Consider the following 27,905-nt stretch of genomic DNA (forward strand, 5'->3'; position numbering starts at 1 on the left):
TGTAGTTCAGAAATAGGCACGGGGAGAGGGCAGGTTGCGATGGGCGGGTAAGCACTGTATAGGATGGCATTAGATATACTTATCCAAAATATATCAAACAAGCTTACAGGATATCGGAACCATATAAAACATGGCATTTTGTTATGCTGTATGTTTTGCATCTTAATAAACAGAAAAGCAGTTCACAAGCACTGTAATGTTTCCTGCTGTTAAGTGCCATTCATGATTTTAGAGCCATTGGTATTCCGTTACTGAGTTAACTTACTTTCGTTTAATGTATTCAGTCTTAAGTTACCATACTTTTTATAAAATAAATGGATGTAACGCTACTAGCTTTTGTTATAGGATGTGTTTCTCTTGGGTCTGTCAGTTTTGCAGGTAAACATTCAATGTTTTATTTAACTGTTCTAACCTCCGGTCTCTATTTTATATTTTAGTTTAGCTATTTCTTACTTTTGTGAGAGTATTCTATTTGTTAGATAATGTCGTTACTGCGCATTTAGCTATACCATCAATAACACGGCAATACAATAACTTCCAATTCCAGTGGCGTAGCTACATATTGTAGGCCGGGGCCTACAACTTTTTTTGAAAAATGACAAAATTTAAATAACCCTAAAATGCAATAAAAACTAATAGCTACTCAAACACTTTGAACGGCTCAAAAGATTGTTTTATTCTAACCAAAGTTTTGTGTTTATTTAAACTACGTGCAGGGTGTATTGCTTGATTTTATTGTAATAATTGCAGATAAAAGTGTAAAATGCACATATAAAAGTCCGCAAACTCACAGAGAACCATCGGCCTACAAGAGTTTTTAGGCCTAGCTACGCCCCTGAATTCTATTAGTACATGGATTTTTAAAAATATAGTAAACTATTAAAAGTATTTAACTTTATTTCGTATTTGCTGAAGAAAAGTTGAACTTATATTAATAATATACTAAATGAAATCACGATTTTAACATCGTTTGGTTTTTGATGAAAATGTGGAGGTATTGTAATGGCTTCAGTGTCGTCGTCTGTTACGTCGTAAAAAGACGTTAACCTTAAACTTTCAAGGCATATACATGGAACTTAGTACACGAGGTTGCTAGCAACAATACGTACATGTGTAGCAGTACATAATTTCAGCTTTAATAATGTTGAGTTCCGCCATTTTACATGGAAAATCACCCAACAGACGAGCGTTGGTATCCGCTTGTGATGCATTTAAGATAAGGATACTCGGTAGGTTTTGACGCCGGGTATGCGCTATTTAACGTGAAACAAATTTATGATTGTCTCATATCTTCCTCTATCCCAGATCCACCGGCCTCTAGACTCCACATGACGCCGGACCTCCCCGAGGCGTACTTCCTTCAGGGGGACCCTCTACGAATATCGTGCACCCTCATTTATGCGCACTTCCGGAGCCCTGGGGACAACGCTGTCCTTCCATCCTTCTTTCGGGATGGACAGGAGATTGTATGTGATAAATATAAACAATATTCGGATTAACATCATATAGTGTAAACAAAAAAGCCTTATTTCTAATAACGTAAATCTAGTGTGTTTGTTCTTGTGTTAATTTATATTGTTTATTTTCTCCATTCTTGTAATCTAACTTAAATGCTCTATTTCGGACTGTGCTGGGCCACGCGCGGGACCTGTCGTTCTCCAACCTGACGACTGCTTGATCTATTCATGCCCAACAATTTCGCCCATCGATAGGACAATGTGTGTAGATATATAGAAAACACATTTTAGTTAGTTTTATTATCGATCTATATTACTGATAGATAACAAATACTATACTCATTTTTATCTCCTCAGCTGGACACGTCCACCGCGGTGAAGGTTTATGAGGTCGGCGTGGCCTCCTGGGTCAACTCCTCACTGACCATATTCAGCAAGGAGGCCCGACCAGAGCACTCCGGCAATTACTCGTGCACCACGCCGCTATTCCACATGGACGCGCAAATCAGCGTTCACGTTGTTGAAGGTGAGCCGCACCAAGTGCACCAAGTGCTAATGAAATAAGATAAAACATGGCGAAGTTGTTAGTTAAACAGAGTGTAATTTATTGAATAAAATTACCATATCAAAGATTTGATACCATTACCAGGTAGATGATAGATTTATTTCAGTAAGGAATGCACATACACATGTGATACATGGACATTAAAAATAAACAACATGTATTGTGAATAACATTACATACATGATATTATCAATAGTCATGACAGGCACACCGAACCAAGGATGACACAAAAAAAGAAAACTCTTATTTCCATTGTGGTAACGTATTAAACCTGAATAAATGACCCCACTCCCCATCTGAGCTTCAAACGTTTTTATTTGGTCACAAGAGAACCTCCTCTAACAAATAAAATCATTTGAAAATGAAAATTGCTGTAAAATGGTGTGTATTGCTGCACCATATTCCAAAATCGGCGTGGAAGCCGGTGGTTTGAATTGATTCATACGGTGAGCGTGTTCGCCCCTCCTTAATCCGGTGGTGGAGAGTACATACTTATTGTCTGGCCACCATAGTTACTTAACCTTTCATACATGTAATACCCAATTGGTTGAAACATGTCATATATACGGATATTTATCAGTTAAAGCAATAAACAAAAAAATATTTTTTTTACTACAGTAACAGCCACGAATGCGGAGCTGCCGGCCACGGAAAGTGTTCCCCACCTAGATCTGAAGTACCGCCTTTATAACTACCCGACGACGGACTATTCGGTGTCAGCAACATGCACCGACGCCGACGGTAACGCCATTGGGCAGCATGGTAGTCATGGTCACCGTTATAGGGTCGGGAAAGCACTACCGGACATTGTACTGAGGATCGCGAGCCCGAGTTAGTTAAGCACCTATTTATATTTTATCGGTTGCATTCCATAGAACAGCAATGTTGTTTTTTTATTAGAGTTTTCCATTCGGAACTCCTCGGCCATTTTCTATCAAAACAACCTCGGATGTATGCTGGTACATCAGTAGAAGTAGTTAATATTTTTTGTAATGATATTATTAATTAAATGTAGCGTTTTAGCTTGTATTTGTTTATCTAAGCTTAAATTGATTACCAGTGAATTGTATTATTGCAATCATAATTAAGTTTCCCAAGAGTTAAGGCATACAATTAAAGTGCTAAATTGAAATTACTACGCGATCTACTTGCAGCGTAGTTAAAGTGTACCGATTCCTGACATTGTTAACCGTCCATATACATTCGGAATAGTTCGGCCGAGGAGCTCCGAATTATATCCAAGGTTTTTTCGATAGAAAATGGCCCAAGAGTTCCGAATGCAGAGTTTTCGTCCGGTAGGGAATAAACTATGAATTGCGTTAGAGTGAGTTGTTATATTTACAAGCTATGCATGTGTACAGTATGTTCATTGTTTAACTTTGTTCTAGGAAATGTCAATCGCACATAAACAATAAACATACACATGCATAACTTGTAAATAGTCATACTTTTTATTGTTTAATGCTGTTTAGCATGGAAGTCGTCATTAAAAAAAGAAGCCTGGACGACATTTTAGAATGACTAAACTTGTGAATAGAATTTCCTAGAGCAAAGTTATCATTTTTGGTAACATTTTTTTTCGCAATCAAATAGTTGGATGTAAGACACTAATATCATATTTAATTTTAACTTTGAAGCAACAAATGGAAATAGGAGGCGAGTTAACATTACGATACCTAATAAATAACGCATAATTTCAGACCTGCAGGGACGAGAATACTGCTTTAAATAATACAAATTCTGCTACTGTTTCAGATGAATGTGAAATTCCTGTTATATATGTTTGCAGCCATTCGAGATGCGGGCGCCTATCAATGCAGTGTGCAGTTCGAGTCCTTTTACTTAGACTACTCATCCCTTCCAAGGAAATTCACATTCAACCTAATGCCTGTCTATCTGTATGGTAAGTGACGTCACGCCACGTTTTTCACGTGGACGTTCAGGATATACTGATAATATCTGTCATGCGTTCCCGTTCCGGATCGAAAAATCCGACCCGAGGGCACCTGCGTTGCCAGCTAACGAGGCTTGCCGAGTTACCGGCTACGCAGCGTGCCCGAGGGTCGGATTTTTCTATCCGGAACGGACACACATGCTAGATATTTTTCTAGCATACCTTAAATTACATTTTTTGTGAAGAAAATACATAAGAAAGCGCGTTTTTGTACATTTCACCAAAATAGTGCGTGCGATGAAGTTTACTGACGTCATGACGCGCAGTAATTTGTCTACACTGCAAACGTCAATAAGTTCCTTCGCTTTCACGTCTTTTAGGGCTTATTTTGTTTTGTTTTTAAGGAATATTTTGTAAAGTTAATGTTAATGGAACTCATATATTGAAATCTTATTACTATGGTTACATTAAGTGTTTAATAAAAGAAATTGAAAGTATTACGTCACAGCGCGTGACTCATCTGGCATGGGGGGATGCCAGATGGAGTTTTCCAGCACGGCTGAAATCACCGGAAATGCCTATCCGGTGTGCTAGAATCGTATATACATATAAATAACTTTTATATATTTAATCATTCATTCTTTTTCTCTGACAAAGAACAGAAAAAAACGTAGGTATTTTTGGTTTACCATGTTTTATTTGACCATAATAATTATGCTCATTGTTCCAAAAGCTGGCCCAAAAGTGGTACTGCGAGAAAGTCAGATAACTGTTCAAGGTGGGGATCCTTTAGAGGTTGAGTGTGACGTCACCGGTTACCCCTTACCTGACGTCATATGGCGTAAAAACGAACGTGAACTCGTTGTGGACGACAGAGTGCATTTAAGCGAGTTCCGGGACGTAGCAAACAGCCGACTGTTAATCACGAGTCTTACTTCTGTTGACGCGGCTGAATACACGTGCCAAGCAGTTAACTCCGTGCGGCCGTTCCAAAACAGCGCATCTGTCAACGTGCACGTGCAATGTATGTCGTTGTACAACTTCGGTTTAAAGTAACTCGCTCATGGTTTGTAAAATGCTTTTTTTTTCAATTACGAAATAAAGTGTGGCAAATCATAAGGAGTGTTCAAACAAAAGTACCAAAAGTAGGAACCCTTCAGCAATTGTTGAAATTTGCTCAAATATCGTCTTTGACGACCACACTTTTCATTAGCGTTAGTAAAGCGATTGAAAATATATAACGGATGTTTTGTTGCGCGATTGGTCGATTGACATTATCACGTGATGTTACAATAAATCCTGAAGAGGTAATCATATCATGCACCTATTTTGAAGTCTCGTTGGCCGTGTGGACTAGCAGGCCAAAATCTATGTTTTCTTGACTTTACCGGTGTGTGTTCGAACCCCACTAAAACCAAAATACATTTTATGCTATAACTGTGTTTCTGTCCGCTATTTCGATGTCATAGAGTAAAATAATGATAAAATAAGTGTTTTCATATGCATTGCCGGGAAAACTAAGTTTTGGTCCAAAAACATGAGCCACTTTAAAATATAACAATAATGAAATGTTTATAAAAAGGAGATGTATTCCCCCCTTAAAAATATATCAGCACTTTCATTTGAAAGTAACGATGTTAAACGCTTTATAAGATTTTAAAGAATAATGGAATATATTTTAACATCATACTTGTAACTTTTATTTAGTGGAGTCAACGACACAGCCAACAAAACCCACTATTGGTACACGTACAAATACAGGTACGACTCTCAACTTTTATGTTTGCATATTATTATGTATAATATTTCATAATTTCTTACATTATATGTACATGTAGCTCTTGAGGACGCACACTTCAACTTAACCAGCGATGCTAGTTGTTGATTTTACACGTAAAGACAAAGACTTTTCATACTGTTTTCTTCTTCTTTTATGTAAAATGTATATACCAAAAGGCAATGTAATATATGTTATAATATATGCATGATCATAATATGTTATTTTAATACTATGCATTTTCGGTAGGTCGCAGTTACCCCCACGACCGAATTAGGAAGCTCGAAAAGAAAGTACGTGCTTATACTTCGTTTGCTAATAAATATCAGGGGATGATCCATGATTTGCCTTGAGAGGGGGCGTCACTTAGGGGCGTAACCTTTTGACTTGAGCTCCTCCCTCAGAACCAAATTTTGGCGGGATGGGGGCAGGGAGTACTCTCCCAAGATAGTTTAACAATTTCAAGTCAGGACATGGTGCATTTAGGCGTATTTTATTATTTTTGTTATTTTATATTGGAATAAAAAGAAAACTTGGACGATTTTAGGGGGATCGCTAGTGTACATTGTAGAGTTAATTATGAGATCTGAATAACTTGCGTTGGCATGTAAATTTTATTGTATTTTTCAAGGTTGACAGACTTATAAAGATGTTTGAATCAACCACGAAGGGCAACAACGACAATGCTGCTTATACATGTCAGGTAAATTGCAAGTTCGTATGTTTATCATAACTACCATCACAATTGTGTCCCTATCATACAGGTGGCCATGATTTTGAACATCCCCAAGTCAGAATCTAGACCCAGACTCAGAAAAGCACATGCATTCAATTACATAGAACCAATTTAAAAAATATATATTTAAAGACCAATGGAGTGAATGCAGTCGATGATGCATGTACCTAAGATGTACTTATGTTGCATATCGAATACCAACCCAGTCCACATAGTCACTTCCTTTTTGAGTCTGAGTTTGAGACTCAAGAGTAAAAGCTGCAAATTTCAGTTTAATAATAAAAGTGCTATTTGAAGAGAAATAATTGAAGAGAAAAGGTTGGTAACATATTTGCAATTACTTATTCTACAATAATGTACCCGCATTTTGTCCAAATTTGTTTTATTAAACATACTCTGTAACATTTTAAATATCGCTTTCCAGAGTCCGAGTCTCATCCTCAGACTCGATATAATAAAACGGTCCCATAGTGTTTTGTTTGTACAGTTTTATTGATACAAAAAAGTATAATATATGAAGGACCTAAATCAATCACACATGTTGAAAAAACATCACTATTTTAAAACCAGTTAACCGTTTTGTCCACATTCTTTCAGATGGAGATGGCGAAAATATTGAGTGTCATGGATACCATCAAAGACACTGTAAAGGTGGAATCATCATCATACATAGGAAGAATTATTTAAATCATTTATCAATGAATATTCATGTTTGTAAAAATGTTTTGTAATATGCGAGTATCAATTATAATAATGTTTATGTTACGTCATGTATTATAGTTTAAATTAAGATGTCGGCTGTTTGCAAGTAGTTGTTTTCTTTCGATGCACAACTTATGTATTTAAGGATTGATAGCATTTTGTGTGCTGTATGAACGCAGTAGGGCACCCGAGAAAATTCCATGAAGCGCTGCCGCTTTTTGGTTATTTGCTCGCTTGCCCGTCTGCGTTCATACAGCTAAACGGTTGGTTAAATAACGTAGTGCTTATCCAATCGGAGCGCAAAATTAAAATAAACAATGGCGACGTAACTCCTTGCGTGTTATACAATATAAACGTCACGTTTCACCTTATACAAAGGACTAGACAAATGTGTTCAAGTACTGACATTAATCCTTAGCTTCATATACAAGTGAGTATTATATGTGATCATACGCTATATTGTAATAACATTAAACTGTTGTTTTGATATTTTAGGACGGATTTATCACGACGTTCACAGAGCTTGCAGAAATTAAGGAGTTTCGGAAACGACATTCTGATAACAGATAGATCTATGTTCTGTATCATGTTTCTGGCTAACGATATAAAGGACTCCTTGGAAAATGAAAGATGACCTCTGTTTGAAAATGGTCCTCACTTAGGAGGATTATGAATATACATTTATCAGTGGGCATGCTTTGTTTCCATGTTAAGTTATTGTGTGGAATATACATCACGACTACTGTTATTCACAGAATTGTAACATTTACTGAAATCAGTGTTCAACATGAATATATTTATACACATAATACAAACATCAGTATTTTATCTCACCGGTTGTTTGAGGATGCCAGCTCACGGGGACTCAAACTACCAATGAGGTTTTCTAAACCCCAACCCTTAAGCGGGGAAATTGTTCACAAACTCTTTGTAAGCAGACGTTAAGTTCACGAAAACCCTTTGAAAAATTCCCAGATGGCGGTCACACCGAGTCTGTCAAAAGTTTGCCGGTTCGAAATCACCTTCTGACTGAATCCCCTTTAGCCCTCCAATCCCCCTCCATCCATTTTAGAATAAAAATGATGATGATGATGATGATGATGATGATGATGATGATGATGATGATGATGATTATGATAATCAAGATTATGACGACAACAACAACAACAGCAACAACAATATAAATAATAATAATAATAATAATAATAATAATAATAATAATAATAATAATAATAATAAAACATATTTTAATGAATAAAATAATAGTCATAATATAGTTTTGTATTTGTACCAGTCCAATTGTCAGCAGCCACATCGCGCACACACTGCAAGTGTCAGAGGATATATATCAGTGAGTAGGATATTGGATAATTGTTGACTGTCTCACGAATTCCATAAAGAGATTGAAATTCGTTAAATTATTTTACGTTTTGTATAAACATGAGTACCTCAAAAGAATCCGTTCCGCCATCTGAGAAGAACGAGAAGAAAAATGATCTTGATACAGAAAAGGTATGAAAATCAATATTAATTAATTGAATTTTATTGATCTTGATACAATTTTTTTCAAAGTTTGCACCTTTCTTGAGTTTCTGTAATACGGTATGACGCTTCGTACTCAAATTGTTCGTACCAAAATTAAAGGAAATATTATCTGGATAAGATTTATGTAATGTTTTTAAATCCGTCTTATAAAATATGGTGTATATTGTGTCGAAACACATGGATAATAGCAAGGCGCTAAGGTAGCCCAGGCTGTTTAGCTCATTAAAATTGATAGTTCTGGCTTCCATAACTTCAATGTTGATATTTATTTTTTTGATGTTTACAACACGTTAAACACATCCAAAAAGGTAATATATAACGTATTCGCTGAAGTTCTTTAGCTACAAAAATGAATGCTGTCTGGCAATTGTCAAGTCCAGCTGCTTCAGTCTTGGACAATATTTTGTTTGGGCGACTTTATTTATTTTGTTCCCTAAACAGTTGCCAACACAAAAATCGTCAAAGACTCTAAAGCAGCTGTTTATATGGACTTAGGAGTTGAAAGATGCAGGTGAGTTCCTCTAGAAAGAAACATGTATTCAGTACACAAGTTCACAAATTTTGGTACTTTGATTTTTTTACCTTTTCAGTGGAACTGTTAACATATTACACTATTTAATTTTTCTATGTGTGTAGGTTGGAAATGACAGATTAAATTACTTATTTTTCTTTGTATAAGCGAGAAATCAGCATGCATTTTACTGTTCCTTGTTTTACTCAGGTCCACTCAGCTAATAAATGGGAAGCCGTGGACCTTGGAGATGATGATCGAAAGAAAAAATTCCTGAAGCTCATGGGTGCAGCTAAGGTATTCACTATCTGTAGTGTGGCATTCATTAAATTCCATGCCATTTTTTAAAATGATAATGCACCAGTCAATTGTAACCACGCCCCCCCTCCCCCCAGGTCCGGGGAATAGCGGGGACTTTGACTTTTGGTCAAGCCAACCCCGGCTAAAATCGCCGTCCTGTGGGGACGAACAGATGGTAAAATCCCCGCCAAATGCCCCCGTACCCCAGGGACCCTAGGTAAGGCCCATTCCCCACTTTGTTTAAAGCTAAGACAAAACCACCACATTCACCCGGCACTGCAGGGCCACCTGAAAGGTAAAAACACGGCCCATTTCCCTGGCTATCCCCGGTATACCCCCGGACCTGGGGGGCCGTGGTTGCAATTGACTGGTGCATAAGTTATGATTAACATTATATGCAGGTATATCAAATGTCATTAAACCACAACAACAAATGAATCAACAACCGAAATTACACGATTCATGTCATAACAAGCTCTTGCCATCAATTTATTTATTTCATATAGGTTTCTCTAAAGTTATGTGCTGAAATGATCATATTCAGCTGTTGTACTTAAGTAGTTAAACATATGCATGGGTTACTGCTAATATATGAGTGGAATAATCTCATTTTAATGACATTTATAAATATGATATGGACTCAATTTCAGCAAGAGCACCATGGCCGATTTGTAATTGGTGACAAGGAACCATCAAAAGCTCATACCAGGAATAGTAAGTTCTCCTATATTCCTAGATTGATTGATGTTATGAAACAGTCCAAACACAACTATCACATTTTTATACAGCTCTTTAGCTTCAAAAGAACCAGATGAGATTTATTTCCCTCTTTCGGAATTAGAACTCTACTTTCAAGTCACACAGTTGATGCGGTTGAGTCAATACGTAATGCATCTGTAATGCATCCATATAGGCTAAGGGAATGAGTAGACCCCCATTGACTCCAAGAATGACCAAATAGTTTAGCAAATTGCTGCCTGTTAATGTGTCAATTTGCTTGATTTCTCAAATTATCAACAGTTATGGACTTGTTGGTCTAACATGTTTAGTATATGATGAGATGTTATGTTTACATTTGATAATGGTTTTGCGAGTTCTCATCATGTGTCATGAGATTTTAGTGCTAGATGCACTCTTGCTTGAGAGCGGAAAGGAGATAGAAGACTGCTTAGAATTTAAAACAAGTTTTATAACTAAGAAATTTACAAACATTAAGTACAGCTTAAGATCAAATGTAAACAGAACAGCCCATCATTGATGTAGTACAAGTATTGCTCACAAATTGATATTATTTTCATGTTATGGGACATGTTCAAAGGATGGATTTTTTTTCTAAAATTTGTTACATACCGGGTAGTACTTTTACAACTTATAAAAGTACTATAATAACCACCCTGATCAAAACCAAATACAGTACAATTACATGTAATACCCACGATCGCTGAAACTAGTAATAGAAATTATAGTATAAAACTATTCAAATATAGTAGTACTGTAGTCATTATCATCGAAATACTTAAAGATTGATCACATTTATTCTTGCGTTTATGGTGTATTAATGCAGATTGGCATGCGAGCAAATTCCATTAAGTACGCTAGTGCTTCTTGGTATATAATATGTAATTTGCTTGCTTGCCTTACTGCATCCATACAGCATAAATGCTAGACAAAATGTGACAAATACCTTTTGTTTAATTTTGCCATAATTATTCAATATGAAAGATTAGTAGTATCTCCTTCAATTGAGTATTTATTCTTTGTTATATCGTATGTCATTGGTTAAATGACGTTGCGCTTATTTAATAAGTGCGCAATGTTGAATATACTATATGAATATCAATTGTATACACACAAAGGACTTGTCAAATGTAAATATATATTTTGAATTGATTTCAGAGCAGGAGACTGAGGAAATCAACCAGCAGCTGGAAGACCAGTACAAGCACACGTTCGAACACCGAGTGACCAGATGGTCCCATAAGGGGCTCGGGTTTGATGACGATAAGGAAGGAGAGTCTAATGACAAAAAAACTGACACTGACAAACCAGCAGCCCCAGAAAGTGAGAAAACTGAAAACAAACAGGCTAGTGGTGATGGTGTTACTGGTGAAAGTAAAAAGAGAGAAAATACGGAGCCTGTTCCTACTTCTGAAAGTCCGCCAAAAAAGCCGAAAATGATGATGAATTTTGTAAAATCCACTGATTGAATTCAAGTCACTGTGTTTGTATTTTGTTTTAAAACTGTATTTGACTTTGGTAATTGTCAGCAATTTTATGCAGCAGCGTCAAACATAACTGATTGTACAGTCGCAGTAAATGTTTATTATTGGTGGATAGACTCAATATTGCTTTGACATATTATGATTACTTATGCACACAACTTATATGACTGTGTTCATTTTGCTGAAATCGTTTTTAAAAGAATCTTTTCGATTAAACTAAGTCACAAGTGAGAACATTGCGGCTGGGTTTCTTTACAATTCATATATGATAGGTATATGTTAATGGTTGATTTTTTTGTGGGAAGGATGTTTTAAAAACACTTTGTTTCAAGACAATTATGAATTGTGTAATAAATGAACCATTTACATCATACCATAAGCTTATATACAATATGATTGTGTGAATGAAGGACTATTTCATTTCAAACCATTGTAGTAGTCCTTGTAAAAAATTATAATAAATTCTAAGAAGACATGTTTTTATTTCATATATCACTGTAGTATAAAGCAAAGTTGACTGTTTCACTTACTTAAAGGATTTTAGATGTAAAACTTCAAAAATCTCAAATCTGCAGAAACATCCCAAAATTTAGACAGGCTTATTAATACAAATATTTTGCAAAATAATGAAAACATGACACTAAAAGATAATTTCACTCTTAAGATCTTTTTTGAAACAGGCCCCAGGCCTGGTATACATGTATGTGCATGCGCATCAGAATCTCAATTATTAATTACATTTTATAAAATGTAGGGATGATTCAAAGAGTTCTTAGTAAAAATAAAATCACCACTTAATTGTTAACTAAATGACTATTAAGGCCCATTTATTTTGGTAAATGCATACTAATGGCTTTTATATTGACATTTAACAGTTATTGAGTGATACTGGGGCCCGGTTAATTGTAGAAAACCTTAATGACTTATCCTCTAGCCTTTGATCATCAAAATGTTGATGAAACTTGATCAGAATGTTCATCTCCATTGTCAACTCACGAAATTGATCAAAACATGCCTAACTGATCAGAAATGTCCCTGGCAGGGTCTCATTTCTCAGGCGTTTTATTTAGGGTCCCTTGTTTATTAACCATATTGGCATGAATGGCACTACAGATGGGCGCTGCAATTCCCTTTAATCACTCTTGCTAAAACTTGGTACATGCCCTTGGATAACTCTTGCTAAAACTTGGTACATGCCATTGGATCACTCTAGCTAAAACTTGGTACATGCCCTTGGATAACCCTAGCTAAAACTTTGTTCATGCCCTTGGATCACTTTAGCTAAAACTTTGTACATGCCCCTTGGATCACTCTAGCTAAAACTGGGGACATGCCCTTGGATCATTCTTGCTAAAACTTTGTACATGCCCTTTGATCACTCTTTCTTAAACTTGGTACATGCCCTTGGATCATGCTTGCTAAAACTTTGTACATGCCCTTGGATCACTTGAGCTAAAACTTTGTACATGCCCTTGGATAACTCTAGCTAAAACTTTGTACATGGCCTTGGATCACTCTTGCTAAAACTTTGTACATGCCCCTTGGATCACTCATGCTAAAACTGGGGACATACCCTTGGATCACTCTTGCTAAAACTTGGTAGATGCCCTTTGATCACTCTTTCTTAAACTTGGCCCATGCCCTTGGATCACGCTTGCTAAAACTTTGTACATGCCCTTGGATCACTCATGCTAAAACTTTGTACATGCCCTTGGATCACTCTTGCTAAAACTTGGTACATGCCCTTTGATCACTCTTTCTTAAACTTGGTACATGCCCTTGGATCACTCCTGCTAAAACTAGTTACATGCCCTTGAATCAACGATTTAAACCAGGAACACCTTGTGTTTTTCAATCATTTATTGGAACAAATGTTATTATATCAATAAAGTTGGCCCCAAGCAGCATGTCAAAAAGTCATCATTAATAATAATAATATAAATAAAAAACAAACATGAATCAGCAGAATGTACAATTGCATAATCATTCAAAATCACTTTTCTTCTGGTATATACAGAATGTGTAACTAGAAAGAAGTATTTATAGTAACATAGAGTAACATACTTCAAGCTTAAAAGAAATGGAATGTTTTTGGATATTTTTTCGGTCGATCAACTTTATTTCTTTATATAAAGTTTGAAGTCATAAACACAATCAAAACTAAACTATATTTAACACCATTAAATGAGCAATTATTAAAAAAAAGGTTATTAGCTATTGTTATTTTGACTGTAGTTTGTGAAAAAGAAGTAACATTTGAAAATTAGCAATCTTAGATACAATTTATGCTTACCAATTGTCACGGAAAAAAGTTGCATATTTAATGATGTAAAGTATATTTCTGATAATTTTTTAAATCAATAAGGATTGTTTTAAAAGCTGTTGGGAAATTAGATTTGTAAAAACATATAATTCTAGCAAATAATGACATTGCATTATTTTGCATTCTATCTTAAGACATAGTAAATATATGTTAAATTTTATGTTTTAACATTTAGGAAATACATTTGCCCATCATTTATAAAACCTGTCAGGCAAATAATGAAATGAATGTATATATACAAATTTCAACAGAATCAAAACAAAAACAAGATAAAGCTAACATATTTCACAGGATTTAGGTGTAAAAACAGGTCTTGAAATGGGTACTATATAGCACTTACATTTTGGACAGAAAAGATAAAATCAAAAAGGATACAATCGTACATAGGAATAGCAACAAAAGAAATTAAATAACAAGTTTGGCAAACATAGGCTGAAACTATATCAATATGGGAATGATTTAAAAATTGGTGCAATTTGGTTTTCTCTCCAAAAGTATCTTTGCTTTACAATAGTACCCTGACATAAAAATTCATAAGGATTATTCAGACCCATTGCAAGAGACTGCTTAAAGTATAAAATACTTGCTTGGTTTTTAAATGCCATTTAAAGGGACACTATCCCTGAGATTGGTTTTCCTTCTACATCTAATGAAAACAGTGTTAACATGGTGTTTACTGTTAGTTAAACATTATATATTTTACAACAATTGTGAAGAAAATTATTTTAAGACACTCTTGTTGGCAGGATGTTGTGCGAGAGTGCGGTCTTGTGTTGTGAGGGAAATGGGAGAACCTGGTGAAAACCCACTTGTCTGGCTTGCAATGACCAAACTTGCATGCGCCCAGAACCGGGTTGCCTTGGTAAGAAGTGAGTGTGCTAACTGGACAACTAATTTTGTTACTTTTAAAATCACAAGGTTTGTGTGCTGACTTGTGGCATCATTCAGGAGGCCCCGATAAATCTTTTATAGTTACATTTGATTTAATTAATGATAAAATTTGCATTCATTTTGCAAAAAGCAGTTGACAATTTGTGACCTCTGTCAAGTCCGCCAAAGTGGAGTTTCGTGGATTTGCAAAATTGTGGCTGAGCACTTATACTGCATGAACTCGCACAAAATAAGAATCTATTGTTAATAATTGGTAATCTAACTATAGCTATTTTTAAATCATTACTATTAATAACATGTTTCCATTGACTAATACAATAGATCGGGATATATCTTCACACAGGGCCTCAACTAAGGAAAATCAGTGAATGGAACAATGCAGCTTATCAACAAGGACATCCTAATTTCTTGAAACAATAGGGTTATTTCCCTTTAAATCTGCAACTGATTGACCGTTTTGACAACTTTTTTATTTTTTGTCTTGGAATGAACCAATTTTGACCTTAATATCTGTAAATTTGGAAACCAGTGATATAATACAAAATATCAGATCAAAGTTTGAAAATTGAAGTTTTATGGCTAAAAGCATTACTAACGCTTTAAGAAAAATGAGTTTTTCGACAAAAAACATCAATTTTCGAAAGTAAATATTAAATCTGATTTTTAGTCAGCAGTCTTAAATCACTGGTTTCCAGACCTTTAGGCAAGGATTGGCTCATTCTAAGACAAAAAAATAAAAAGTTGTCAAAACGGTCCATCTGTGAGAGTGCATCTTTAAAAAATGTATACAATACAATCCATCTAGTGAACAATATCCTACCCTAACTGCTTTTACGTTACAGTTTTCAATAATGCCTAGAGCCTACTGTATGTAGATGGTAGAGTAACACTTGTGGCATTAAATTTCTAAGCATGTAGATGATTTTTACTCCTACATAACACCTTACCCTTTATATGGTGCCCTAAAATAACCATTAACAATACATTATTAAACAACAAAGCCATTTTAAGGTGAATATTTTAAACTACCGTATTGTTGACATAATGCTGTCTTTGACACTTACCAGCTAAAGATTTATACATCTTGTTAGATGTTTGCAACTTTGAATTCCACTTGTGCACAACCTTATATTTTTAGGTTGGCGCTGGCCAATTTAAAATAACATTTGTTTAATGCTATGAAAATCAGCAGAAAAAGTGCATCAAAATATTTATGTAATCACAAAGGTGGCATTAATGTTCTCTTAACAAGAGTGCTGCAGAGCGAACACCAATGCTCATCTAATGTATTTATCCCAAACAAGGGGCATAATTCAAGAAATATTTAAGCCAGAGTTATAAGCCTTGCTGTACATATCCATATTGTCTATTGGAACATGTGTTTCATTCAAATATCTTCCAATATTTTTTGAGCTCTATTCAAGGTTAGAGGTTTTACATAATGACGCCAATGACTTCAGAGCTTTGACAATTCCTTGACATTTTTTTTAATAGACAAACACACTGAAAAAAGTCATAATACAAATGTGTACGATGCGTTCAGACCATCATGTTAAGAGGTAAACTTAAATCAACAGTAAAATAAAATCTTTAATGTAGTACATTTTCTAATGTTAGTTTCTTTTTTCCAATTATCAACAAATAATATAAAAAGCCATAAAAAATCTATTTTTAACAATTTAACAACTCTGCCAACAACACTCTTAATGTACACAAACAATGTAATACCCCCTTCAAAACAATTGGTGTCTTCTGAGTAGGGAATAATGAAATAGTAGATAAAACACAGCAGAAATATATGATTATGGCTAAGGGAATTCTAACCTAATAATAACTTCCATCTGTCTGTCTGTCCTTTGGGTTTTAGCCAAATATTAAAAAGGACACGGTGCTGCAGAAAAGGGACAGGGTGCTGAGGGACAAAAAGGCACATTGTATCGGGCAGTGAATAATTAAAGCATGAATTTCATAGAAATGTTAGAAATTGTGCTTATTTGAAGTAATGTTAACTTTCAACTTCCAAATATGTAAAGTTTGTTTGAATGCATAAGCATATTTAAAGTTTTAATCAAAACAAAAGAAATATTTGATTATCAGGAGGGTGCACATCCTGGTCTCCATGAGGGCAGAAGGGTGTTTCTAGCACACCGGATAGGCATTTCCGGTGAATTCAGCCGTGCTGGAAAACTTCATCTGGCATCCCCCCATGCCAGATGAGTCACGCGCTGTGACATAATACTTTTCATTTCTTTTATTTTACACTCTATGTAACCATAATTATGAGATTTCAATAGATGAGTTCCATAAACATTTACTTTACAAAAATATACCTTCAAAACAAAACAAAATAACCCTTAAAAGACGTGATACTGAAGGAACTTCTTGACGTATGCAGTGAATAAAAATTACTGCACGTCAAACACCCTCGGGCACGCTGCGCGGCCGGTAACTCGGCAAGCCTCGTTACCTGGCAACGCAGGTGCCCTCGGGTCGGATTTTTTTATCCGGAACGGAAACACATGACAGATATTATTATTCCAAATATGGGGAGGGTACATCACCCTCCCATAACCCTCCAGCTGAAACCCTACTTTCCTAAAAGTGAGATGCAAATGTAATTTCAAAAAGTTCAAATCATATGACATTTAGCCTTTCTGAGAAACCTTTATGTTGAGAAACAGTTTCACAAGTCAGGACGATATGAGGAATAATTTATCAAAGCTAAACATCATAGAATATAAAACTCCTTCACCTCCCACTGAATTCAATATTTAATTTAACCTATTGACCTAACCTTAAACCTGATGGAAGAGTGGTCTAAGATTTAAAAAAAATCAGCTGTTCAAATGATACAGAGCGAACAATGCTACACCCAACACCTGAACATTTTGGTGAGTGATAATTTATCACTCAAAGAGAACATACAAAAGTATTTCATTTGTCATATGCTCAAGAAGTATGCTTTCTTTACAGAATTTTAAAGCTGAGTCATCAATTAATTTATAGATACTTATGACCGAAAATGTATGTGTCAAGTTTTCTGCTTTACAAGCAATATATCAATCTGAACTACATGTACAGTACCATGAAGCATACTCAAACATCAGTCTGTTGTAATTCAACCCAGAATGATGGACCAACATAGGTTCCGAGTTTCATTTTCATATCTTAAAAAGAAATTGAGTTATGGCTTAGTTAAATGTTAACCTCAACGATACCAAGGTTATCACAATACCTTGGAAAACAGATGCGCTAATATTTATACATGGAAATCAGACAGATTATGACAAGCTGTTTTCATGGAAAGTTGAGCAAGCTACACACTAACAGTCAGAATCGAAAATTTTCAGACATACAGTCTTACCCTATTGGCTCTAACTTGATTGGCTCAATTTCCTTGTAAGCTCAAACTCAATTTGAAGGACCAATTTCATACTACTGGAGGTAAGCATTTCCGCTTGGCTCAAATTCCCCGAAGCTCGAGGTATTTTCACCAGTCCCGGTGAGTTCGAGCCAATCAGAAAAACAACTTATTCATGATTATACATTTGTTTAAATGAATCACAACTTTACCATTAAGGTTCAAATGCATTGATATATACAACAAGCTTGACACGCAAATTCCACCTTAGAGTAAACTACATGACAACAATCATAATGCCATCCAAAACTTTATAAAGATGCAAGGAAATCTTTATACAATCAACATTTCTATCGACAAGCATGCATGCATGTCAGCAGGACCGGGTCTGCACACAACGAAACAAAATATTGAGACAGTCAACAGATCACAGCAACATTGGACGGTTTTACAAACTTTGAACACACCAAGCAGCCCATGTAAGGTAAACCCCTGTAGCTCTAGCAGACAGCGGCCGTCTGGACTAACACCCCCGACAGCAGTCAGAAAACATTAAGTAAAGCTACGTCATATGTTAGCTAATGGCATAATGCTGTTAATATAATCAACAGAGGAGCGTTAATCAGAGTTGCCTTTTTGTCCATGATCAACTTTGAAGGATCTACGTGCTTAATTGCAAACCAAAATCATGAAATCATGGTGGTTAATTGCCAATAAAAATGTCCATTTCCATTATCACTATATGTGGCACGCCAATTAACCAATACAAAAGCTTTCCAGTTCACAGTAAATCCCCAGTGTTACTTTTTCACAGCACCCTTAGTTGTAGGTCTTGGTCCAGGGTTCAGTTTGCTGGGTGTGGCGGTAGGCCGCAAGCCAGGAGTGCTGGTTCCCTGCCTGGGCGTTGTGCTGGTGGTCCGAGTGGAACCAGTCCCACTTCCTGAAACTTTGCTGGGCATTGGGGACCGGGAGTTGGCCTGTCGTGGGGCTGTGTTACCCACTTTCAGGGAGTTCCCTGTAGTTTTTGGAATGTTTCCATACGATGATCTTCCACCTGAGTTTCTAGTTGACGTCTGAAAAATGATTCACAAAAGTGTTTAATGACTTAATAACAGTTTTTGACATCGGGTTACAAAATTATAACAATAATTACATGATTTATTGTGGTGTATAAAGATCTATTAGTAGATGGCAAATCGCAACATGTTGAGCTCATTGAAAGAGCCTTTGACACAGACATTATGCTCTTCCATACAATTGCAAAACAGAATAACATGGAGTTGAGCAATTCATAGAACCTGTGACACTACACCTTAGCATGGTAAACTTCCTTGGCAAGTTTTGGAAATCCTATAATGCATGGTAAAGATACAGCCCAGACAAGGTTCAGTACAGAACAGTCCTATCAACATTTCTCATTTTGACATTTAACTTCTAAGTGTGACCTCAATCTTTGAGGTACAGACCTAGTTCTTGTGCATGACAGGCCCCCTCATCATGGTGAAATTATCACATTTTTTTTTTAAAATGCTATAATGCATGGTCATGATACAGCCTGATTTCAAGGATCATTTTTACCTTTGACCTCTAACCCTGACCTTTGAGGTACAGACCTGGGTCTTGTGTGCGACAAGTCACCTCATCATGGTGAACCTTTATGGCCAGTTTTTGTAAAATGCTATAATGCATGGTCAAGAAACAGCCCTGAGAAGGAACATTTCTACCTTTGACCTCTAACCTTGACATTGGCCTTTGACGCACAGACCTGGGTCTTGTGCGTAACAGGCCAACTCATCAGCGTGAACCTTAATGGCAATATTTTTGAAATCCTGTAATGCATGGTCAAGATACAGACGAATTCAGTTGGGACAGACAGACCCATGCACACGCATACATGAATACGCCATTGTGACAACTATGTCTCGCTCACCGCAAGCGGGCTCAACAATTAAAATGATATTTTTCACTGTTTGATTCTAGCCCACTTTCAGGGCGGAAAGAAACTTTGGAGCATAAAGGGCTACAACACAATTTTAACAATAATATTAATAACATAATCCAATCCTACCTTTCCCCCTGAACCTGGTTTCTTGGTCCCCCCTGAGCCCTTCCTGTTCACCTCTGTGGACGTGTTGGCCTCGTTGTTGTTCGTCTCCTCCGTGGTCTGCTCCTCTCCCTGCTTTACCTCAGGGGGCCCATCCTGCAATGTACACACAACACATCAGACAATCGGACAATACTGATGGGATCTTAATTTGACCACCATAACGGCAATTTTGTATGGTGTTTCAAATACCCAAAATATTTTACAGCCAAAAAATATTTTAGCACGAGAAAATAAAAACACTACAGACAGAAACTGTCATCAAATTTTTAAAATTTTCATGAACTAGCCTGAACACTTTATGTTAATGTAATAATAAGATTATAAACAACTAGCCAGAATGTCTATACATTACACCAAAACCCAGAGGCAGTATTCAATATTAATCTTTCTATGTCCTTAGACACGCCTCAGTGTTTCCATTCAGTCCATGGGCCAATTCTTTTTACAGTCCAATCAAAACACTAGGTTTCTAATTTAAAATGAAGTGAAATCTAAGGTGGTTACTAAATATATTTCCAGAACTTGCTTTGGATTTGTTCTAATTATGATTACTGTAGTAACTGGTAGTAATTCACATTAAAAAACAACACTGTACTTATGCTGAAAATAGGAATATTTGGATTACAGACATATTTTGCCACGTTTTCAAAGCAATTTTATATACACTGACCTGGCCGTTTATTGCACTTTTATCCCCCTCGGGCTTTTCCTCATTTTCTTCCTCACTTCCACTCCCGTCAATCTTCAAATCATTCTTCCAGTCCCTCATCAGTTGTAACACATTTGTGTTATTGTTTCCTTCCTCACCCTGTAACATCAAGCAATTGTATATACAGCCGGAGCTCGCTATGTCAAGCTTTATCGAATGTGTTGGGTTTAGTTAAACACATTTTGTATTTTGGTTACTGTATATCAAATGTTTGAAGGATTTCCCAAGATCCCAACAAATTGACATGGCGAATTTTGATTGTATATCAGTTTGAATCAACCAGTCCTGGAAATAAGACTTCTCCATTAGCAAACCTTTATTCTTGCCCCTGAGGCTAAAATTAGCAATTAGCACAAGCCTGCAACTTGCACTGGTAAAATGTTTTCGAGCTTGCTCAAATTCTGGTTATTGAACTGCAGGGCTGGTTGACAATTTTTGATGCCGGGCACTAATGTACATTGAACTACGGGCTTGTTCATTCAAAAGTCAAATTTCGAAGACTGTTACACTTCTACCTTCTTCTCATAATCAACAACATAATTATGAATTTCATCAAAATGTAGATATGCAGTCGTTTCACAGCAATACTATAAAAGCGGAAAGTGTGACATTTATAAACATCTACTACACTTTAAGAAATCTGACCCACAAACAAGCTAAATCTCTGATAGCTCCATTAGCCATAATGTTTAATTGTGATGCCTGGGAACTCTCTACAATTTTGGTATAATTTGAAAGGGTATTGCTAGCTAATTACTAATATGCAAAATAAATGATCTAACGTATATTATAGTCAGCAATTGTAGTTTGTATTTTTGCTCTTTATTTCAACTGAAATTGAATTTGAAATGGACTATATTGCCAACTTTGAAGCCCAACAAATTTGGTTTTAATTAATATTTTCGGTATAATTTTAACACATTTATTTTCCAAACCTTTCAAATGATATCGAAGTAATATGGGGTCACCTGGCATTCAAAACTTAAATATTTGTGAGTCAGAATCCTTGAAGTATGAAAAAAGTCAACTGATCAGTTTTACGAGAGCACTGATGATTAAACATCTGTTTTTTTTCTCAGTCAATCAAAGGGTATCATGCTAAAATCATTTAATGAGGTAAAATAATAAAGGACTGTCTTTCTACATATGGGAAAAGGAAACAGGGCAATGAGAAAGGGGAATTTGGCCTTATTTTTGCCAAAAAGGGGATTTTTGTAAGTTGACAGAAACAAAACAATAAAGCATTTGAATGGAAATTGATGTAATATACATATATCAAAACACAACACACAATGTAACATCAATACTAAATGATATTAAACATTCAACCTGCAAAGGATAACAAATTTAATTTGAACCAAAATTCGGGGAAAAAGTATATTTCTTGGCTTGGGGAATTGGGCGTTATATGGGCCTCAAAATTCCTAGAAAGAAAGCCCTGTCCCTCAAGCCAATGACTTCACTAAGGCTATGACATAACATGAATTATTGTCTTTGAAAAACAGACAAGCTTAAACAAACGCCATTTTCAAATAAATATGTAATATACAATTTGCTATAATTCCATCATATTTGAACTCACAGTTATCCAATGATGTGATAAAATTTCTCCTGCAGTTAATCTGTGGGCTGGATCTACATTCAGCATACCCGATATACATGACTTAGCTGAAAATACAGTGACACCCAACATTAATATCAAACTGGTTTTCTATACTACCATTTTTACCAATATATGTGTATATAGATAGGTCTTAATTTTCCGTACTCTGCTTTTAAAAACATTTTTTTTCCCTACAAGATGTAAAACAATGAAATGATCAAGAGCATCGCGTACAGATGCCGACCTCAGTCCATTATCTAAGTAAATCAATCAGCAAATTTAAAAGAACAAGTTAACCAGAATTATTGGACTTGCTTTCCATGAAGGAAACTTACAGTCAACATTGTAATTTCTTATTTATGCAATAATGCCACTGTTGCTGTGAAGAAACAAAGGCCATATCATAATCTCAATGTTTTATCTTTGAAAAATAAAAAAACAACAACAAGAACAAGGAAGCTCCAAAGACGGGGGAAAAATTAGCAAAAAATATTTGTACATGTTGGGAGCTACCTTCAGATGAGACTTCCTTCCAGAGATCACTTGACTCAAAATCTATTTCACCCTTTTTGATCAGGTCATATAATGATTCCTCGTCTTTTGAACGGAATGGAGGATTCCCACAAAATCTGTAAAATGGCAACATTGACAATGTATCATTACGCTTAATAATGCAAGCTACATGAAATTTAAAACAAAACCATTATGAGTAGTCCAAATTTAACAGGAGCTGTTTGTTTTCTACATTCACTAATATCAACGATACAAGTAGTAATCTCATTATCTGTATTGATCTTAAGAAATAATAATTTATGTGCGTAAATTATAAACTAAGGTGAAATGCAATGTCAATGAATTTATGTTAAAGAACATTGCTGAGAACATAATTTTATCTTTTTCACATACATTTCAAAACATTCCACAGCTATACTAGGAGAGATAAATAACCCCAGATGTCTTGGACACAGGTATGGTATTTTTCAGCTTTTATAAGTCAGTTTTTACTAAGTCAAGGGCCATAACTCTTGGTAGACGGAGCAAAATGGCACCCAAATTGCAGGGGTACAATTGCACAAAATAAGTTTTTTGAGTGTAGGTGCAATTTTTTTTGACCTACAGACAACATGAGACTTTTCAGGGATGTGGTGGGACGTGACAAACACAAAACATTTATGGCTGTCAGATTAATAATATCTATCATAACTTTCAGGTCCGGATAGAACAATCCGACCTGACAGCATGGGGGTAAGCTGGTAACAATGCTTGCAGAGTTATCGGCCATGCAAGGTCCCCTAGGGTCCGTTTTTACAATCCAGACGGGAACACAGGTTTGATATTTTTTCTTGCATACATAAATCTTCAATTTCATTCAATAATTTGTTAAAAAAATACTTAATTTCATTTAAGAAAACCTTTGAGTAACTCTTTCCTACCCATTCTGTAAATAGAACGACCCGACTGTAACTGGAAGCATTTTTCAAATGACGTCACAATAACGCGGGAAAAGATCAGCCACTTTAAATCACTTTTAAACGTAAAATTTCAATACTTATGGCAACAATTCATTTAAAATTTGAAAAATAATACTTTCTAAAATGTTGATTTATATTTTACGGCACCTGCTGACACAATACAAACAATAACAATAAAAATATTTTCCATGTATATTGTTATGCAATGAATTGTGATCCGAACATATCCGAAAATGTTGCGTTCATTGATTGATAAACGCAATTGCCGAAAGGCAGTTCATTTAAGGAATGGAAGTTGAGGTGTAAATATAAAGAAGGGAAAAGTATGAATCTAATGAACTTACAAAGTATAAACAATTACTCCAAGAGCCCATACATCGCATTGCTGGCTGTAGGTCTTGTTGTCTATAATCTCCGGTGCTGGAATGAACAACATTTAAACATTAAAGAACTTAAAGGAAGAATCATACTAACATGACTAAAAATTAATTTTGTTTTCATGTACAACTTTATATCCAAGAAGCATATGATATCATAATACTTAAGTTTATGGGCCTTCAGCAGTGGAAAAGTTGGTTTGAAGATTGCATGTTTAAGTAAGTTTTGAGGTTTATTTTCTAGAAAGCTTAATACAAACATCCTTTGCAATATGCGTAAGTGTGATAAGGATTTGACCAAATTTTACCTAAGAAGATTTGATCAGATTTTGACTCAAAAAGCATTTGCATTTATTTTTTTCCGGAAAAGTCCTCCTTCAAAATGAATTTGATTTTGCATCAAAATATTCACGACCAACCAATCAACATTGTACTATATTATACCCATGTAGTTTGGTGTTCCACAGAAGTCCTGCATCATATCATCATGGCTTACTCCAGACTTCGTTATTGACAAACCAAAGTCGGTCACCTGAAATAGCAGTTTAATATTCGCTAAAAGATAGCAGGTTTAAAGATAATCTTTTTGTGATATCTTAAAAGACAAATTAAACATGAAGGTTTCAGCCATCCTAACCTAGTCAACGAGACTTCAATAAGAACTAAGGATCAGCCTTATATTATTTGTTTCAGGCTTCTAACATCATCTTTTCTTGCCTATAATTTATAAAAAAAACTGACTGTTGAACAACCCAGGGTCTCTTCCTACATAACTTTTTACAATTTTTTAATCCATCAATCTTTTGCAATATTCATTGGACATTCAATTTATAAACCACTGTTCAAAGGTTGAAATAAAATTATTCTAAGAATAGATTTTTGATTTTTTCCTTATGTGTAATCAATGCTAGTATTAAATATCATAAAAAATCATCACACTCGAAATGCTTGAAAACCCTTAGATAACACTTCGTTTTATCTAAACACAAGGATTAGGGCTTAACGCAAAGCAAACAACGCCTGATGCAAGGAGTATAAATGATGCAAATACCGTTAATCAAAAAGATGACAAAGACGGCAGGTCCCATTAATCTACCATGATTTTTAATGAATTTATTACAAAACGTTATCCAACATGAAAGGTAATTTAGAACTGGCTTGTCACTATCCTATATTAGGACGGGAAAAAATGGGGAAACGGACAAAATCAATAACCAATTTTTGCAAAGGCTAACAAAAATCCCCCCATAAATGTTCATACCATTTTCAAAGTTTATTTACCATATAATTATATTGTTAAAGTTGTATAATATTTGATTTTATTGCATTAACAACATTTCTGCTAACAAACATGTTAAAACATATTTTAATAACAGGGGAAGTTTATCCATATGTGAAATATTTGGTGAAGTGATTTTTCCAGATGGATATTGTCACTCAGAAAAAAAAATCCAGACTTTCATGCCCTACCCCTGTCCAAAACCCCATATATATGCCCCTGTCTGAAACCCCCCATCCATGCTCCCATCCTTATCCCCATAACCATGCCCCTGTCTGAAACCCTCTATTTATCCCCTGTCCAAAACCCCATACCTTGCCCCTGTCTGAAACCCCCTAGTATCCATGCCCCTGTCTAAAACCCCCAATACATGCCCCTGGTTGAAACCCCCTATCCATGCACTTGTCTGAAACGCCTATCCATGCCCCTGTCTGAAACTCCCTATTCATGTCCCTGTCTGAAACCCCCAATCCATGCCCTTGTCTGAAACCCCTATCCATGTACCTATCTGAAACCCCCTATCCATGCCCCTGTCTGAAACCCACTTATCCATGCCCTGTCTGAAACCCTCTAGTATCCATGCCCCTGTCTGAAACTCCTCATCCATGCACCTAATTGAAACCCCCATCCATGCCCGTCTGAAACCCCTCATCCATGCCCATCTGAAACCCCTCATCCATGCACCTAATTAAAAAACCCTATCCATGCCCCTGTCTGAAACCCCCTATCCATGCCCCTGTCTGAAACCCACTTATCCATGCCCTATCTGAAACCCCCTATCCATGCCCCTGTCTGAAACCCCCTAGCCATGCCCCTTTCAGAATACCCCTATCCATGCACCTGTCTGAAACCCCATATCCATGCCCCTGTCTGAAACCCCCTATCCATGCCTTTGTCTGAAACCCCCTAGTAATCATGCGCCTGTCTGAAACCCCCTATCTATGCCCCTGTCTGAAACCCTTATCCATGTTCCCGTCTAAAACACCATATCCATACCCCTGTCTGAAACCACTTTCCATGTTCCCATCAAAAACACCATATCCAGGCACCTGTCTGAAACCCCCTATCCATGTTTCCATCCAAAACACCATATCCATGCCCCTGTCTGAAACCCCCTATCCATGTTCCCATCCATAAGTTCCAGCACAAGCTTGGACAAAATACCCATTTTTGTAAAATATCGGGCAAAGGGGAGATAACTTTTAAAATAAGCAGTGCAAGATTAAGGTTCTTGTGCACTGCACTTCCTCTCATTGCCATCTATCATTGAAGTTACATTTCAATCCCTTTAGCACAAGATATGGCACGGACAAGCTCAAATCATGAAACGATGTTAAACAGGAGACAACTAATTAATATGTATAATAGAATTGTGTTTTTTCTGCACTGCACTTCCTCCAAATGCTATCTATCTATATACCAAGTTTAATTTTCAATCCATTAAGTAGTTTTGAAGTTATTCTCTGTACAAGGGTGTTCAAGCACCGATTAGGAAAAAATGGTTAAGGGGAGATATTTAAATAAATATGCATGATAGGATTATGATTCTTGTGCACTGCACTTCCTCTAATTGCCATCAGATTCTATCTATATACCAAGTTTAATTTCAATGCCATCTGCATGCAAGCACCAATTAGGAAAAAAATGGTTTAGGGGAGATAACTTAATAAATATGCATGATAGGATAATGGTTCCTCAGTCATTGCCATCTATCTATGTACCAAGTATTATTTCAATCCCATCATTTGATTTGAAGTATGGGGCCGAGACAAGAGTGTGACGGATGGACAGACATATAAGCAGCAACTATAAGCTCTCCTTTTGGGACGAGAATTTAACAATGAGAAATGATCAATGCCTGGCCTTACCTTTATTTGAAGTCTGTCTTCAGGGTTGGTGGCATCCGGTAGATTGCTGACAAGAATATTTTCCAACTTGATGTCTCTATGAACTATATCTGAAATGGAATCAATGACAGCCATTGAGAAGTGGACAAGAATATTTTCCAACTTGATGTCTCTATGAACTATATCTGTAATGGAATCAATGACAGCCATTAAGAAGTGGACAAGAA

The 27,905-nt window shown here is 36.0% G+C and overlaps 3 protein-coding genes across 4 annotated transcripts in view; 2 read left to right on the forward strand and 1 right to left on the reverse strand.

Moving 5' to 3' along the window:
* Window positions 1-246: 246 nt before the first annotated feature.
* On the forward strand, window positions 247-8,266 carry LOC128239051 (uncharacterized). The gene is made up of 11 exons (XM_052955488.1): window positions 247-378; window positions 1,306-1,466; window positions 1,815-1,983; window positions 2,641-2,853; window positions 3,812-3,925; window positions 4,650-4,940; window positions 5,624-5,677; window positions 5,943-5,986; window positions 6,325-6,396; window positions 7,027-7,080; window positions 7,627-8,266. Exons 1-11 carry the CDS (start codon window positions 315-317, stop codon window positions 7,699-7,701), a joined length of 1,311 nt encoding a protein of 436 aa, XP_052811448.1. The 5' UTR covers window positions 247-314; the 3' UTR covers window positions 7,702-8,266.
* A 282-nt stretch (window positions 8,267-8,548) lies between these two features.
* Window positions 8,549-12,182, forward strand: LOC128238923 (small acidic protein-like). Its single transcript, XM_052955256.1, has 4 exons — window positions 8,549-8,643; window positions 9,398-9,484; window positions 10,138-10,201; window positions 11,384-12,182. Exons 1-4 carry the CDS (start codon window positions 8,572-8,574, stop codon window positions 11,692-11,694), a joined length of 534 nt encoding a protein of 177 aa, XP_052811216.1. The 5' UTR covers window positions 8,549-8,571; the 3' UTR covers window positions 11,695-12,182.
* A 1,379-nt stretch (window positions 12,183-13,561) lies between these two features.
* LOC128238864 (serine/threonine-protein kinase 33-like) overlaps window positions 13,562-27,905 on the reverse strand; it is a 40,575-nt gene continuing 26,231 nt past the window's right edge. For both annotated transcript variants that reach the window (XM_052955157.1, XM_052955159.1), the window contains exons 5-12: window positions 27,700-27,788; window positions 24,997-25,084; window positions 24,520-24,595; window positions 23,217-23,332; window positions 22,683-22,768; window positions 21,062-21,199; window positions 20,353-20,484; window positions 13,562-19,357 (exon numbers count right to left, since the gene is read on the reverse strand). In XM_052955157.1, the coding sequence (XP_052811117.1) occupies window positions 19,085-19,357; window positions 20,353-20,484; window positions 21,062-21,199; window positions 22,683-22,768; window positions 23,217-23,332; window positions 24,520-24,595; window positions 24,997-25,084; window positions 27,700-27,788 (998 nt within the window). In that variant the 3' untranslated portion in view covers window positions 13,562-19,084. The remainder of the gene's footprint in view (window positions 19,358-20,352; window positions 20,485-21,061; window positions 21,200-22,682; window positions 22,769-23,216; window positions 23,333-24,519; window positions 24,596-24,996; window positions 25,085-27,699; window positions 27,789-27,905) is intronic.

This window comes from Mya arenaria, chromosome 6 (genome assembly GCF_026914265.1).
Source record: "Mya arenaria isolate MELC-2E11 chromosome 6, ASM2691426v1".
In the NCBI taxonomy this organism is placed as follows: domain Eukaryota; kingdom Metazoa; phylum Mollusca; class Bivalvia; order Myida; family Myidae; genus Mya; species Mya arenaria.

Bases quoted from the DNA above. Each gene is read 5' to 3' on its own strand.
- LOC128238923 (XM_052955256.1), top strand. From the start codon at position 8,572: ATGAGTACCTCAAAAGAATCCGTTCCGCCATCTGAGAAGAACGAGAAG. The intron at 8,644-9,397 runs GTATGAAAATCA...TGTTTTACTCAG, and splicing joins ATGATCTTGATACAGAAAAG to GTCCACTCAGCTAATAAATG. The intron at 9,485-10,137 runs GTATTCACTATC...ACTCAATTTCAG, and splicing joins AGCTCATGGGTGCAGCTAAG to CAAGAGCACCATGGCCGATT.
- LOC128239051 (XM_052955488.1), top strand. From the start codon at position 315: ATGGATGTAACGCTACTAGCTTTTGTTATAGGATGTGTTTCTCTTGGG. The intron at 1,984-2,640 runs GTGAGCCGCACC...TTTTTACTACAG, and splicing joins CAGCGTTCACGTTGTTGAAG to TAACAGCCACGAATGCGGAG. The intron at 2,854-3,811 runs GTTAGTTAAGCA...ATATGTTTGCAG, and splicing joins ACTGAGGATCGCGAGCCCGA to CCATTCGAGATGCGGGCGCC.